The sequence below is a fragment of the Pholcus phalangioides genome, unplaced genomic scaffold (assembly GCF_987345545.1).
Source record: "Pholcus phalangioides strain wild (caught in Gottingen) unplaced genomic scaffold, Ppha-v1.0 ptg000011l_1, whole genome shotgun sequence".
NCBI classification, from domain to species: Eukaryota; Metazoa; Arthropoda; class Arachnida; order Araneae; family Pholcidae; genus Pholcus; species Pholcus phalangioides.
Window position 1 is genome coordinate 19,387,729 of NW_028301604.1, and position 17,376 is coordinate 19,405,104.

Consider the following 17,376-nt stretch of genomic DNA (forward strand, 5'->3'; position numbering starts at 1 on the left):
AAGAAGAGAGGTTCAAAAGAACTTCGAAAATACATCTTCCACTCCATAAATTAGCAATATTCTTTTTTTATGAAAAACATTTAGAAAAAAGGAAAGAAAAACTAAAATGAATGGGGAAAAACACAATTGGGATGAGGAGAGAAAATAAATGCAAATATATCCATGATAGTGACCCAAGAGATGTATATGATCTGTCCAGAGCCAAGCCACGAAAGGTTTCAGCGTTGGCAAACACATGCTACTGAAACACAAAATACTCAAAATTTATAAATATACATTAATGACACAAGTTTATTAAACTATAGTATGTGGTTAAATAGTGTGATTAATAAATAATGGTATGGTTAAACAGTGTGATTAATAAATAATGGTATGGTTAAACAGTGTGATTAATAAATAATGGTATGGTTAAACAGTGTGATTAGTAAATAATGGTATGGTTAAACAGTATGATTAATAAACAACAGTATATGGTGATAATTTCTTTATCTATTTTTTCAAACAGTAAAACTTCGGAAAATTTCCTTGTTCAAATGAAACAATATCGAAAATCTTTCAAACCTAAAATATGATTAAATAAATAATGAATCACATATACCGTACTCCATTAGTACTTCATCATACATACGCACTTCATAAATTTGTTCTTAATTGAATAAACTGTTCAGATTCATTTATTTATAGGTTTATTCCTCCAATTAATTGACTTTTTTGACACACGGGATGTCAAAAAATATTTATCTTTGAGTTTACGTGCTTTTCTTTATGAAATTGATAACTTTGTTCGCTTTCCTTTAAAGTTTAATTAGTTCCAAAGTTTTCGATAATAAAGAATTCCAAAGCCCGGTTAGAAATGAGACTTGTCGTTTTTAACAAATGCCACAAACAAGTGTGCCCATTGTTTTCTCGCCCTTCGCTGAATGGATTTAATTTTAAAACAATCAAATGCAGTTCTTCGATCATCGATTTCGTTTTTAACTTATTGGTTTCTCAAAGTTTGTTCCAAATACTTCCACAGTTCAAACAACTTCTTGTATGCACGAATGCAGTCAAAACAAAATAAACGAAACAACCATTTTCTGACGATGAACATTTTTGGTGGTAATTGAATGAATTCAATACTATAGAAATTTTCTGAAGACCAAAATAATATCGATTCCAACAATAAAAGTGTATTTTCTGAAATCTTTTTTTACAAAAAATACTATTCAATACATACGAAATGCCATATATAAGTACAATAAATTATATTTTCTAAAATAATCTTTCACTTAATTAAAAACAAACTTCTCTGAAAAATTGTTTCTATAATATAAATGACAAGTAAACCATATCACACCCTGGTCTGATTAGCTCTCGTTTGCATAAAATAATGAATGTGTGATCAAATGACCCATTTGAAAAATTATACCTTCTAATTTCCTGTAAATTCATAACATGCTTATTGCAGATAAGAAACGATAGACAAATTAGTAGAACTGTCTACGAAATTGTCTAACTTGTTAGCACTCATCATATTTTTCCGAAAAAAATATTAAAAATGACGTGAGATTAAAATAAAATAGACAAGAATTATAGATAGATGATAAAATTCTGTGGTGTTTGGTCAGAACATGACAACTCCAAAATCACATTTTTGAGATATAAGCATTTTCATTCCATTCAAAAATCAAAAATAAAGCGTACACACAAATAAAAATGGAAATATCATACATCAGCATATTGTTTAGCTTCACGCACGTATTTGTGCATTTATCTCACTTCTAATTAGTTATAACTAGCAAGACGTACTTTCAGATCAAAAAGCCATTTTTTGGAGATATCATGTTCTGACCAAATACCACAGAATTTATGCAACAGCTAATCCCATTTGTGTTCTTGTGGTTGAAAATGTGCGTATATACATTCAAATCACGATTTTTTTATTCTGGTGAAAAAAAAAACTTCCAAGCATGTCGTATAATGAGATGACGTGAACTGAGATACTGTGGATTCGTTTGTATTTATGATCAAAAGCATCAAGTGAGATGACTGTCAAATGATTCCGATATGATACCTCACTTGCGAAAAGTATTTTTAGATCGTCATCTCAACTCAATTCTAGTGGAAGATTACAGTAGCGACGTCTACCTCTCTTATCTGTTACTTCTTCTTGCAGAAACGTTAAATGACAGGAGAGAAAGAGGACTAATGTCACCGGGAGCGTAATTAACTCCTAAAGTATGATGCCATTCTTGAAAGACATCAGGATAAAACTCCTCGACTAAGATTGTTGTATGCATATTCTGCATATTATACAGGGATTTGTTCCCCGAGAATTATTTCGCTCGTTCTCTTCATAGCAGGGGTTAATGATGGATACAATATTTTAACATTGAATCTCAAAGTACCCGTAAATTGTGAATTGCGCATAACATCTGCCCATTATTTCCTTTGAGCAAGTTTCTGGCAAACATAGTGAGCTTACCAAAATCTTTGAACTGAAGTTTCTGATTAATTCTGTATGAGAAATGATTAGTCGCATGATTTGATCCTTTTCGCGCATATTTTACGAGTAGGTAATTTGCTTGTATAAAATCATATAGTTCATTCGAAAAGACAGAAGAGCTAATTTGGCTTTGGCTTACGAAATGATTATATTACCAGCTATTTTCTCCTTTAAAATACATCCATCGCATAAACAGTTGCGCTGTTGATACGTTTTCATATCCATTTTCCAAGTTTGACATGATTTTGAATTTTAATGCTAATGAAAGGAAAAGGGGTACGTACACCACGGAATGAAATCGTCTGTTTTCTGATACACGACCCCCTCAGAGTTGGAAATATCAGTTCGAATTACATGAGAAGCCCATTCTGAAACACATTATAATAATATCATATAACGTATCGTTCATCATTTCAAAACTCGTTACGTCAGGAACGTATATAACAGATGGCGTGAAAGGCGTTGGCACTTTACACTTTGGCTTGAGTCGACGACCCTTGGCCAAAAGCAACGATTTACTTCCTTTCAGATAAAGATCCCACTGATCATCCCACTCATTGACGGTCGCTTCTACCGTTTACCTTCACCAGTGTTAGTGCTCACATAACTCTAAAGTTCGAGGACTTCTTGGGTCTTTACCTTCTCTCGAACATGCTAGGTAGGTGTGATGGAATCGTTCCAGCTGATTATTTTTAACGAATGATGAAGAATAGATATAATCAGTTCATTATGCATTTATTTTTTTTTTAAACAGCGAGATGCATGCATTAAATCATACATTCCCAAACATCAAGATGATGTTCAGAATTTACAGATACAGTATTTAAGTAAAGGAAGTAATAGAAAAATTTCTTTCATTATACGTGAACAGCATTTCCGGAATCTTCACGAGTATTGTAATTAGTCTCAATTATTTGAATCAATTGGCATTTGTTACAATCTACGACTGATTTCGTTCCAAACTGACAGGATTAAATTCATCGTGATTGACGTACTAATCGAATGTTATGAAAACCGATTCTCTGTATTTGTAACTGCTTTAGCTATAATTGAAGAGCCTGGCTTTGAAACTTTAGATCCAAGATAAAGAATAAATCCAATGATGAATGTGCAAACAATCCAGATTGATTCATTTCCTATAAATGCTGTAATCGTTTGATTCTACATTAAGCTAAAATTAATAATTAATGTTTTTCAAATGTGAATTTGTTAAGATTAAAATTTAATATAAGTGCATTTTGTTTGTTGTGATTAATGTCAAATGATGCTTGAACATTTTTAAAACTGATAAATCAAGTTCTTCTTATCATTTATATTAATTAAACAATATACTTGATGATTCTTTTTCTTTTCCTTAAAAAAATTCCTTTCCTTTCAAAAAATTTGGTACCTTCTAAAAATGCTTTGAATCTTTTTACATCAAAAAGTTCAAATATACTCTCTATCTGCATTTCTGTATCCGTTGTTTTTGTTGAGAGTTCAGATCATCCCTATATGATCCAACTCTTTTCACTTCACCAGCTACCAAGATCCTATGTTGTTGTATTCATTTATTTCATTTTCTTGTCTTTTCCTTACTTTCATTCGTTGGCAGAAAATAAATGTATGGGTCTGTTTGCAAGAACGCATTCATACAAAGAGAACTGAAAATCCTGATTCTTATCTCCAACGCTTCAGCCATTATCCATCCAATATGTCATCCAGCTTGTTAGCAGATTTGTACTGCAGGGGTATCGCAGATCTTACGCCATTCTCTCTCTCCCTGTGTGTCTCTCTTTTTCACCTAGACTTTTATCAATTTCTTTGGCTTTTCTGCAGGTTGTGAAGCCTTAATGGATTTTCTCCTTCACGCGAGTTACGATCTGCTTCAAACGAGAGAAGCCAAGATCTGCGCTTAACCACTTGGTCCCTCTGTAATTCCGACAGCCGAAGCGAGATTATCTTGGGTACCTCGATTAGGAGCTTCGAATTCCTCCTAGATGTGCTTCCAATGATGATTGCATCTTTTCTCGATTATCCGTTTTACGTGGACAGCATTTTTTCAAGCACAGCATTCCTCCATTCTTCAATCATAAATACCGAGGAAATCTGCAATTACTATATTTATTATTTTACTGATACCGTTTATTAGTAGTTTACAGAAGGGAACTTTTTTATTTGGTCACACTTAACTGTCAGAGTAATTATTTTGGGCGTACTATGTTATAGAGAATTTCGTATGGACATATTGAATAAATACTTGATTACAACTCATCAAATTGAAATAATTTTCAAGTTTATTCAAGATAATAAGAGAAAAAATTGAACTTTTTAGTCCTCATGAAAGAAATACCTCGGAATTTCAATAGTTACTTCATTAATTATTAGTCTAGCAGCAAAGTAGTTAGAATACACCAAGCCTTTGTTCGATTCCCGGTAAGTTGGTATTTCAGCTGTAGTTGTTCGAAAGTGCCACTAAATCTACTATGATTTAACCGCACATGTGCGCCTCCTGTATATTCCTCTGTTGAATTTCCAAAGAATTGGCACATGTCGGAATATGTGTTTCGAGTGTATGTACGATCTAAGGTATTTATGTTGTCAGAATTATATATATAGTCAAATCCCGTTATAACGAACTCCAAGAGACCAGAGAAATCACTTCGTTATAAAGGAACTCCAGACTTTTGCATCGTTACTATGTAAACTTATCTGGGGAATTAGAAGAAAAGTTTTCGTTAAAACGAGATTTTCGCTATAATGGTATTCGTTAAAATGAGATTTTCGCTATAATGGTATTCGTTAAAATGAGATTTTCGCTATAATGGTATTCTTTAAAATAGGATTCAACTGTATATGCGTGTTTCTACTAATGTTGCCATTAGTCTTCTATATCGTGAAGTGGAAATGACAAGTGCTTGAACTTTCGTGTTCTGTAAGTATCGTGTTGAAAGCCTGCCTGCTCTCTGTGGAGAGACTCTTTCAAAGGTGGCACTAAATTGCGTTTCTCGGTCTAATTAATTCTCATGTGTATAAAATAGCTGGGATGCAACAAAAATTATCAAAAGAATAAAATTTGTAATATAGTTAGCTTTAGTTTTCAATATTCATTATTTCACACATCTCTGTAACCTCCATTTGAAAAGAGAGATTCCTCACCATTTCTCTCTGCTCTTCCTCAGACGTCATCCCATCTATAAGCGCTTGCTGTTGCACGCAATGGAGATCAATCAGTTCATCTGTGGTCGATTCCTAGAAATGCTCCTCCACTAGTTCTTGAATGCCGTCTTCACTCACCTCCCGTTCCATGGTATTCCCTCCAAGGATATAATCTTTTCGACATCTGGTGGACCCTGTTCATGAGCTATTCCCTGAATGCCACGTTGAATGATGCAATGAGTACATAGTTTTGTTCAAGCAGAATTGAAAAGAAAATTTTAAGCGCACATACGCGTGGTTAAAATGCTACATCTAGTTTCGTATCGTAAACAGTCACGCTCACGCGAGTGTTCATTTTTCGAGTGAAACACCCTAACCGGAGACTGTGATAGAGAAGATATTATCCACAATTCCACAGTAGGTGCGTGGACGAAAGCGAAAAACCATCTCGGTTCAGTTGTGATAACGTGGAACTGAACAAACAAAGTGCAAAATGTTTATTCGTAATGCGAATCATCACTCGTTAACCGAGTCCAAAGTTGCTCAAAAGTTTTTCTCGTTATGCAAATCACTCGTTAACCGAATTTTCATTGGTTCACTAAAGGGAATAAGTCGCATACGAACTATCATCATTGTACCGAATGTATTTCAACTCGAGATTTCTCGCAATCAAAATCAAAAAACTTTACGAGGACTTCTTTTTTCTCATCCGAACCGATGATAACAATTGAAAAATCGCTGGATACCTATTTAATTCTGATTTCCGTAATTCCGAAAATAAATCTCGAGAGAATTAGAACAAATAATAATAAGATATTGTTTATACGTATACCATGACTCTTCTCAATGCATCGAAATATTCTTTATATTTTACTGTTGTGGTCATTCGTCTGCTGTAGGTCAAACCTCCGACAGAGGAGAGAGAGAGAACAACAAGAAAAAATGAGGTGACCTTATGTATTGTGTTTATGTTTGGTCCACTTCCTTTGCTCTGTTATGAAAGACAAAAGAATTGTTGAAATATGAAAGATACGTATTCAAAATCTTGTTTTTTATGTCTTCTCGATGGCACGAAAAAAATTCGTCTACAAAAGATATGATTCCAATATGGTTTGATCGCTTCATGCATAGCTACAAAAATGACCGAAAATAAGCTTTTTCTACTATAAATCAGGAAAAGCTTTAACAGCGATACAAGCGAAAGAAAAAAAAATCAGGTTATTTTAACAAAATATTCCACCATACGTAGCTAGATAATAAAGTGCATTTTGTGGATACGTTTCTACAAATCTTTTGCTGGAAAACTATGTTCAACTTTTGTCTGACACGATATCAAGTTTACTTAAACTTCTTCTAATGAAACTTTGTATAACTGAGAACTCTTCACAGGAGGTCGGCGTGCTAATCAATCAACCACCAGGCGGTATTTCAGAATCTTTCGACTCGCCTAAACGAAGGGGGAACAGCTAGAGATTTACTTACTTCCGATTAAGTGATCATTTAGTCGTCCCACGGCCATTTTATATGCATAAGATTAATTGGATCGGATCCACAATTTAGAGACGATTTTAAAAGGCTATGATTTCGTTACTTTCACCAGGTATCATTGTATATATATATAATTCAAATTTTTTTTTTTTGAAAACAAGCATTCACGAGTACTGAGTGTAATATAAATCACCGATACAACAAAACCGTCATCCTACAATCATTGTGTTAGTAAACATGGTTTGCCTCCGATTTGTGAAGCTCATCAAGTTGAAGGTGTGCCAAACATTTAGCTTTCAGACTGTCTGAGATATGCTCGATTGATCGAGCGTTAAAACCAGTTGATGCATCTTTTGCGGTAAACATCTAAGCATAGACTAGGAAGACATGAACCAACGCCGACATGGTTATTATAACAGTTTTTAATGCGTATTACAAATTGTGTTATGCTAATCAAACGGATCGCTGGCATTTTTCTGCTGGCTAAATTGCTCTTACAAATTTTTAACAATTATTATGCTTGTAGAACTTAATTATTGAACAACCGTAATTAAACCGAATACTGTCTTGAGTCAGATCTGGTATACTTAAGGTTTAAAATCCTTTATCTTTTATGGGAATAGAGATTATACAGATAAAACTCAGCAAACACCATTTTATGGCACCGAAAACTGGCATGACTTGAGTTCAGATTTTGAACACTTTTTGTATTATCTCTCTTATGAATTCATATTTTTTACTAAAAGTTGCACCACTCGAGAGCGAAAGAAAGAAGCTTTTAGTTATTTGTTTCATATAAGGATCATTTTTTTGTAACTTATTATAATGTAGAACTCTAAATAGTCTCCCATACATATTCAATTGGCAAATCTATGCATTCATTCATTGAAAAACTTTGACTCCTTGGTGTGTAGAAACTCCCCGATGAACGTATTAGCTATCTTTTCTCTGTGGTGAATCATTTTTATATTAGAAAAACTTATTTTTTTGATCATGAAGAAGAAGGATACTACATTCGAAGGTATAACAGTAATTGTGTCTCGAAGGCTGATTTAATCTCTACCTTCACTCTATAAACTTGTTCCGTGGAAAAAAAACAACCCATGCAATTTTCATGGAAACTATTGCTTTTATAAAGGATTAGGATGCCGAAAAAATCTAGAAAACGACCCAAGCGTGATGTCGGAAGATGTTCGTAAGAAAAACGGTCCGATTTGGAAATTTTATGATGCGGACACGCTATGCCATCACAGGGTCTGCCGCTCTCATCACTCACGTCTAGGAAATCGTATAAGGTCCGATAGTCAAATTTTTTATTTTTTTTTATTTTTCTAAGTCACTGCAATAAAAATATTGTGAGTGATAAACAGGGTGTTTCGCGGAGGGTGTCCTAAAAAAATAAAAATTCTACGGTGGCTAACAGAATTAAATTAAAATATATAAAAAATGAGCTGTGATCATAAAATTATAACCGGGAGAATTTAAAAATTGAAATTGTTGTATGACTCACCAATTCAAAATAACGTCCAGTAGTAAAATTTTCGGCTCCCTTTGTCGTCTCAAAGAAAAGTGCAAATTTTACGTATTGCCATTTTTTTAGTAGGGCTTATAAAAATTGAAAATTTTATATTTCTTACAATTATCATTTTATTGAGGTACCATCTGTCACAGCTGTATTTCCTTCTTTTCGCTGATCGTTTTTTATATTTTATTTTAATTTTAGAATCAGCCGGAGAGTTTTTATTTGTCTCAGACATTGCGTGAATCACCCAGTATATTATTTATCAAGTTCTCGGCAGTAAGGAACAATGCCAATTAATATTTCTGTTAAAATTTCGAAAATATGTGGAGAATTTTCCAATCCAAATTTACTTTAAATATTTTTATTCGTGATGAATGAACACGCGTACGAACATCTGGTTGATTAAATTTCACAAGTATCCACCATTAAGGTAGAGTGGGCATATTATCTCGTTAGAAAGCATCTTTGTGTACGTATTTCCTGAATTTGCACCTCCGTGTAATACTTTATGACCATTCAATAATGATGATTGAGTTGATTTTAGTGTCGATAACATACTTTCATTCAATTAGAATTTCAGAAATATCTTTTTCAGTAGTTATTTATGTCAATTTACATTTCTATTGCCAATAAAATTAATAGCAGAACCAATTCATATCTAAATGGGAAAAAAATCATTCTTAGATAAACAGTATATACGTTACGGTTGTTAAATGTGATATAAATCCCCAATTATACATAATAGCCGGCTATTATGAAAAATCGCCGAGCAAAATTTAATAAATTTCACTAATTTATCACACACATTTTTACCGGTGATTATGCATGGTACCCAAGTGTCGCATCATTGGTAAACAGGATAAATATGATATACATGATAATTCATACACATGTATTGTATCATTATGTCGGGGTACGATCGTAAAATTTGTTATCATTATATCGGAGTCCGACTATATTCATCACACACACTAGACTCATTTGGAATTTTTTCATATTTATCAAATTCACTAATTAAAATAGGGTATTATGCACAATCACAGATAAAGGCAATAAATTTCAAATATTTATCAAATGTATCAACTGCACTTGGATATTATGCATAATCGCCAGTAAAAGTGATAAAATGTTTTCAGTATTTATCAAATTTATCAATGACTCTTGGGCATTAGCCGGGATTACACTGTAAAAGTTTGATGATAGCTCTTTTATAAAACTTGAAAATGCAACCGACAAGCGTATCGGTTACATTCGAGAGAATTCAACCAATAGGTTTATTGGTTGTTTTTTCAAGTTTTTAAGATCTTTTATCAAACTTTTATAGTGTAATCCCGGCCTTGCGCATACTCGCCGGAAAAAGTGATAAATTTATTAAACCTACCAAGACGATCAGTATGTACAAATATAAGCGATTTATCACATTCATCGTAACATATATGCCTGTTGATATGCACCTTAATCTCAAGGGCTGTGATAATATTAAATTTCTCATTAGTACACATTTAGTCAACTTTAAAAGAATTGAAACCGGAAATAAAAAGAAAAACGGATAATGCCTAAACAGCATTGAACGAAATTCTCGGAAACAAAACACACACATTATAAATGCGCTTAATGAAAATGAAGTCTGAAACTGTTAAGAAATCTTTTAAAATGTTTCTCGAGTACTCAGATACATAATCTCATAGAATTCTTTTTTCGCCTTTTACCGTGATTTTCTGCTTACAATCCGTGGTGCATATAATCCGCAGATGCCAATTTCACTATCTTTGGAATAATATCACCTTACGGTCCGCAGCGGCATATACTCCGCATGTGAAAATTTTATTCATCAATAATCAAACTTGTGAAGGAATTGAAGGGGTAAATTTTGTCATGTTTTTGTCGAAAAGGTGTAATTTTTTTTTACTCGCATCTATATACACGCCATCGATAAATCTTTAAAAAATCATTTTTTCAAATTAATTTTTACATCTATTTCTATTTCACCCTCTCGTAAAAAAAAAGCCACAGAGAGAGAGAGAGAGAGAGAGAAGATGCAGTGGTATAAAATCGGCACTAAGAAATTACAGGAAAATACAGTAATCTTGTATGTTATGCGTGATTTATTTTTAACTATAGATTCTGTGTCAAATATAAAATAAATATGAAAAAACTGTTACAAATTTATAAGTAGACTAAAAAGAAAATATATCGTAGAGAAAAGCATTCACTTGATCCTTTCATCCATAGCTTAACCCTATGGTTCACCCCATAAAAATGTATTGCATTTTTTTTTCACAAATACAGATGTAAATATGAAAATTGTCACTGTTACCATATTCTTACTTGAAACAATAAGTCAGCACAGGAATTAATTAGAATAAATTTTTTAATCACCTGAAATGAAGAAATTCCACGTTTTAACAAAAAATGTTCAGCATACGAGTATTAAACTGCTTCAATTGACAGCCTTAATTCCTTAGTCTATTCTTCTACTTGTTCGCATCTAGCGAAGAGGTGCGCGAAATGAATAAATTACATTTTTATAGCATCAATTGATATTGTATAGTTACGAAAAATATTCGATTAATCGATTGAAGGTTTTTGATTCACTAGTTAAAAATTTTAATCGATATCCTGCCTAATATATATAATCCTAATATATATATATATACAAGGTGGGCAAAAAGTCCGTAGAAACTTAAAAAATTCATAAAAACCAGAAAAATAACCGAAATAAAAAACTGTTTGCAGGGTTAGCATCGCTAGTTCACGGGAATTGTCTTAAGACAGGAAAAAACTCAAAAACAGCCGATAGGTGGCACTGACGTACACAAGTCAAAGAAAAGATACGCAAATTAACGAACAGAATGCCTCCAAATCGTTTACTACAGCAGTTTATGTTCCACATGACCACCACCGCAGGGGATAACACAACACAAATAGGCATACGCAGAATTTTCTCAAGGGGGGAGGGGGTTACGTTTTTTTCTGCAAAATAACACTATAATCTCGGCTTGAGGGGGGATTAGAACCCCAAACCCCTCTCCCCTTTACGTACGATAATGGCAACACATCATACACATTATGTGTTATGCTAACCCAGCAAACCGTTTTTATTTCGGTTATTTTTCCGGTTTTTATGAATTTTTAAAGTTTTTACGGACTTTTTGCCCACCCTGCATATATATTTACAATTCCCTCAATTTGATGTAATTTTATAGTCTCTTAACACGTGAAAATCCAGCATGTCTCAAAAAATAACATCAACAATGAATCATCTCTTTCTCGGTGAAAAAGTATTGTACTTATATATAGAACCGTATTTCATACTGAAATGATATCAAAAGATGTACTCCCTAAAATACCAAAAAAATTATATAATGGGTTTTTGGCCATGCATTTGTTATGTATATTAAAATATATACACGTGAGAGCTAGAGGGTTAAGAGAGATATTTCTATCCAAGTCCATGTTAATCACGATCCTGTGCGTGCAATATTTCGCCAATCTGTCTTCAATTCTCAAAAAGTCTAGCTTGAGAATCTGTAAATAAAACACATATCCTAATACTCATCCTCCGCCAAATAATTGTCATGACCCAGTAAACCAGAGAATGACCGACGCGAGTCACGCCAATCTAACATGAGTTTGCTTCTTATTACTCCGACTGGCACATTTTCTTTTTCGCCTCCTTTTCTGTTAAATCAACCAAGGCCAAGGCTAAAATTCGGGTCACTTCACTGAGCAGCGGAGTCAAATTCAGGATGAACCATTCATACTTACCATCTTGTCTTTTACATTTGCTGATGAATATAGTACTACTATATACAGACTAAGTTGTTGTTGTTGTTGTATAGAGGAAGAACTAGTTTTCTTTTCCTTCTTTTCTGTCGCACTACTAGAAACCAGAAGTAGTGCAAGAAGCCGGCTCTCTCAAGTTGGTGTTGATATCAGTTTAGTAGAAACCATTGATGAAGGAACATCACCATGGTGCCTATCCTTCAAATGCCATTCGACATTGCAAATCATTACACGAGGTATGTGCATTAGAATATCTCGTAATTGATGTTTCTATTACTGAAGATCTAAATTACATCTCCGATTACATTTGCATTAAATATTTATTTTGAATTCTCTCTTGGCAAGAGAATTCTAAAATTACCCTCTTTGAATTTCCGTAAAAAACTAATAATTTTTTTTTTTGAAACAGAGGAAAATAATTTGAAATTCATATATATCTATATCAAATAATTTTCTACCTCAGCCAAATGCGATTTTTATTCCGTGAAATATTGCGTGCGAGAAAAACTGCTCGTGATGTAAATTATAATTTGGTCAGATATTTATTATCATTGCAATATGCAAATTACTTCCAATTCCAGTTTTAATTTGTGTAATTAATGACTCTGTGGTAACTTCACGAAACCAACCTTTACGGATTTCATTTCTAGTTTTATGTTTTAAATTACCGGGTCTCGCGGAATTCATTATGAATATTTTTTTCACTCTCTGTTTCCATTTTAGGAGAAGATGTTTCTATATGTTTCTCTTTAAAAAAATGATACTCTACCGTCCGTTTTTAAAATTCACGAATTTATTAGATTGAAATGGTTTCTCATTTTACAGCCGCATTTATTGCATTCCTCTCCGGTTCGAAACGAATGAGTTTGATTCGCAACTCACTCATGAATGTCTGCAAAATCGAAATCAAAATCTAACTCTCCATCTGCAATTAGCTCTCCACTGTATTTAATGACTGTTGCGTAACGAAAATTTCAATCTAAAAAGCTTGACACACATGGATAATTACCAGTGTTTTTAAGTAAAATCCATAGATAAATTTCGAAAATACTTCTTACATGCATTATGAAACGCATTATTTACGACTATAGTAACGACTGTGAAACATTTATTTTTATTTTACTAAGTAAAATATATATATATATATTTATAACATGTTTTTCTCATAGTATGTAAATCATTCAAATTGTTTTAGTTATGCAAAACTATTAATATTGAAGGAATATTTAACCAAATTTCATCATATTTCCTGCAAAAATGAGTTAAAAATTGCTGCGTGATATGAAGAAATAAATGTATATAGTTATACATCATTACTATTTTTAGATACAGAAGTGTCTCGATAATCCGGGGTAAATGGGATCGAGACTATCTCGGATTATCCGAAAAACAATAAATAGAAAACGATTCTTCATTCTCATTTGATGAAATGTACTTGTTCTAATTTTTTCCTTTGAACTTACGTATTCGTTTGATCATTTTAGTCGCACCACGGTCATTTTCTGCGCACGAGGGCTAATTAGACCCCGGGACCTACAATTTATTGCCGATTCCGATCGGCAGGCTTATTTTTTATACTCATCGATAGGTTGGTGCCCTAACCCCGTCGATGGGGGACTCCCTGCGGTAGCAATTTTTTCTGTGGTCATGTCGCCGTTTGTTTTGTACCCCTGTGTCAGAAAAGCTTTGCTGGCAAGGACGAACCAGGTATCGAACTCGCGACACCTCTAAACATCCTTTGGTACTTTAGGCGAGTACCTTATTGACCTGGACTACCGCACGCGCGCCTATTCGTACTTGCTCTTTTTGAATCTGTTTTATTCTTAATTCAAGGGCTTAGTTTCATACACACACACAGATCAGTGCTGCCAAAACTGATAGCTCTATTATAAGGGAGGATGACGGGTTTTTTTTACACTGGGGCCAGATAGGAAAATTTTTACACTATAAGTTTTCTATAGAGGAGCCAGTGAAAAGCTCTGACGTGGAATCTTCTGAAGTCCTTAGTCTAGGAATCAAACAAGACCCCCTTTAAAACTGAGATTACTAGCATTCTTAAGAAAAATGAAACGCAACGCGTTCTCGTCAGAAAAAACGGAAAGAGAGAGGTTTCGAAAAGGGATTTCAAAAAATTCTAGAGCTCACTTTGGATTATTCAGAACCTCGACTTTTGAGACTTGTAATATCGAGGCTGTACCATATAAAAATATTTATTTAAAACAAAAACAGTTTTGAAGTGCTTTAATTTCAACTGATGCGTGGAAGATATGTGAACTACATGGGCGTATCCAGCGAGTGACAGAGGGGGCAGCTGCCCCCCCCCCCCAGAAGAGAAATTAAAGTGTAGTAATTGGCACACAGCACAGACGTATCAATTTAGTATCGGTGAGTTGCTCCCCCTCTAGTTCAGATGATGGGTACGCTCTTGGTGGACTGTTCAATATTTGGAATTCACGTTGAAGAACTAAGATGCCACATTGTATGGACAGAAAAGATGTCTGACTTTATGCATAAAGAAGTTCAAACACGAGACGTGCAAGTGACTGCTCCTACACAAAACAAACGAGACTTCTTTTTTATCTTTCCTTCCGTTTGATGAACTTGTCTGTTCAACGTTGGTGTGCGCGTTCATTTTTCATACGATGCACGTGGGTTCACCAGTCTGGGTGTAGGCCCACTGAATACAAACACATGCCATCATACTAAAAGCATGTATATCTACTTCCTACTTCCATATTCTTTGACGTCTAATTTCAGAGCATTTCATACGCATTGTGAATCGCATGAGTTCTTTCGGGATACAGACAGTGTTTTTCATATATTAGGAGAATTTCTTTGATTCTAAATTTAAAAAAAAAAAAAAAAAAGGGAACCGGGAAAAAAATCTAGCAACACGTTATTATATAATAGGCGAAAAATCACTTGTTACTGAAATTTCAATAACGTTTGCACTGTGAAATGGAATAGCTAAAGTTAAATATGAAAAAATACAAATACTCATATTTGTTAAGGAAAAACGTTGCGAGAAGCATAGTTTTCACGTCTCAACGCATAAATAACAAATATAATCAATTTGCAAAGGAAAAAATTGTCATGTTTTAATGTTAACTGGAATAAACACAAAGTGAAATACTCTAAACAATGCGTAACTTTTGCTAATATTTCGAAAATATAGGTTATTGGTAAAAAATATCCAAGACGTCAAAAAATAATTGCTAAAGCTTTTCTTACATATTCATGAAATGTGAATAAAATAGTTAATAATCGGAACAATAAAATAACACACAATATAATAACTAATAAACAGAACAATAAAATAATTAATAATAAGATCAGATTTTAATTAGGGGAAAAAGGGTACAGTCATTGTCTGCTACATCGACACATTGTTAAGCGGAAGATTAAATTCAGACTGATGTATGAAACTCTTCAGCAAATATGTACAGAAAATCGTGCATATTCCTCTATATCTCTACATTATAGAGGAATATGCAGAGAATGTGCACTAATATAGTATAAAGTAGATGATATTATCATCTACTTTATATTATATTAGTCTTTTGAAATTAATACCAAAGAGGTAAATGCGGTCAAATTTATGCCGGATAAAAATATGGAGCATAAGGAGCGGTGTAATATCAACGGTAGTTGATATTCCATCAACTACCATCCAAAAACCATCATTCATGAGTTCCCTTACTTTTTCTCCGAATGATGCGCTTCTAAAACCAGCAAGATAATATTTTTAGCTCACGTCTTGAACCGCTAGGCGCTGAATCGATTCGAAGAGATTCTTGTGACATCAAGTGGAAATTCTTATGCGTGTGAAAATTTGAGTAATCATATAACGCATGACGTGATGAGCATCGCCATGTCACCGACCCAAATAGAGATAGCATATACTTTCGGAGCGATACGTGAAATAAAGTGATGAAATATTGATAGTTTGTTTATCTTTTTGTTTCGTTTCCATTGACAAATTTATTCGTGAGGAAACAAAATTGAGTATTTAAAGGAGACCTTTTAAATGATAATTTCACATACATTTGTAACTAAAAAATTAAGCCTCCAAAGCTTAAAGACCTGCGAGGGACAACTAATAACGTACGTACTTGATAGACTCTAATGTGATAAGAGAGAAAAAATGCGCGTTACCAATATTGCTAGTTTTACACTCAATAAATATGCATAATCCGTGAAACTTGAAGAAAATTGGTATACAGGATGATGAATGAATTACTTAATTCCCGCTTTGCCCCATTTTACTGGTGAACCGTTTATCCTAGAGGCATACTTTTAATTGGAAAAATTATCTAAATAACGTGTTTTGAACTCAGATACGTCATTCACGTTGCAAGGGGTTGCATAATTGCTGAAATAAAAAAAAATTAACTTTTTATATGGAGACCCCGTGCTCAAAACCCAATTAGGAAGTTGTTGCCTTGTCTGTGTTGATCCCAACAAAAAAATCCCACGTTTTGAAATGCAGCATTCGCTGAGATAGTTGAATTCATAAATTAGCGAGAAGTGGGGACAGAACAGCATAAAGTTACGGACACCGCTTCTGTCCCTCATTGATGCTGTTCTTTCACAACTTTCCTCTGATATTTGAATTCAAATATGTCAGCGAATGCTGCATTTGGAAACGTGACATTTTTTTGGGCTCAAGAGAGACAAGGCAGCATCTTTCTAATTGGGTTTTTGAGCACGGGGTCTCCGTATAAAAAGTTAATCTTTTTAACTTTAAATAACTATGTAACCCTTTCCAATACGCATGACTTATCTGAGGTCTAAACTTCATTTGGATAATTTAATAATAATAATAATAATGTAGGATCAACGGTTCGCCATTAAAATGTAAGGGGAATTAAGTAATCACCTGCATAAAAACACAAATGAAATTTTAGTAAAAAAAAGTTCTAGAATAGTGACCATATGAAATTAAATTTGCTTT

The 17,376-nt window shown here is 33.6% G+C and overlaps 1 protein-coding gene across 1 annotated transcript in view; it reads left to right on the forward strand.

The window, feature by feature from the left end:
• The first annotated feature begins 12,473 nt into the window (after positions 1-12,473).
• LOC149080183 (uncharacterized) overlaps positions 12,474-17,376 on the forward strand; it is a 44,222-nt gene continuing 39,319 nt past the window's right edge. The window contains exon 1 of the mRNA XM_089239223.1: positions 12,474-12,658. Coding sequence (XP_089095349.1) covers positions 12,609-12,658 — 50 coding nt within the window. The 5' untranslated portion in view covers positions 12,474-12,608. The remainder of the gene's footprint in view (positions 12,659-17,376) is intronic.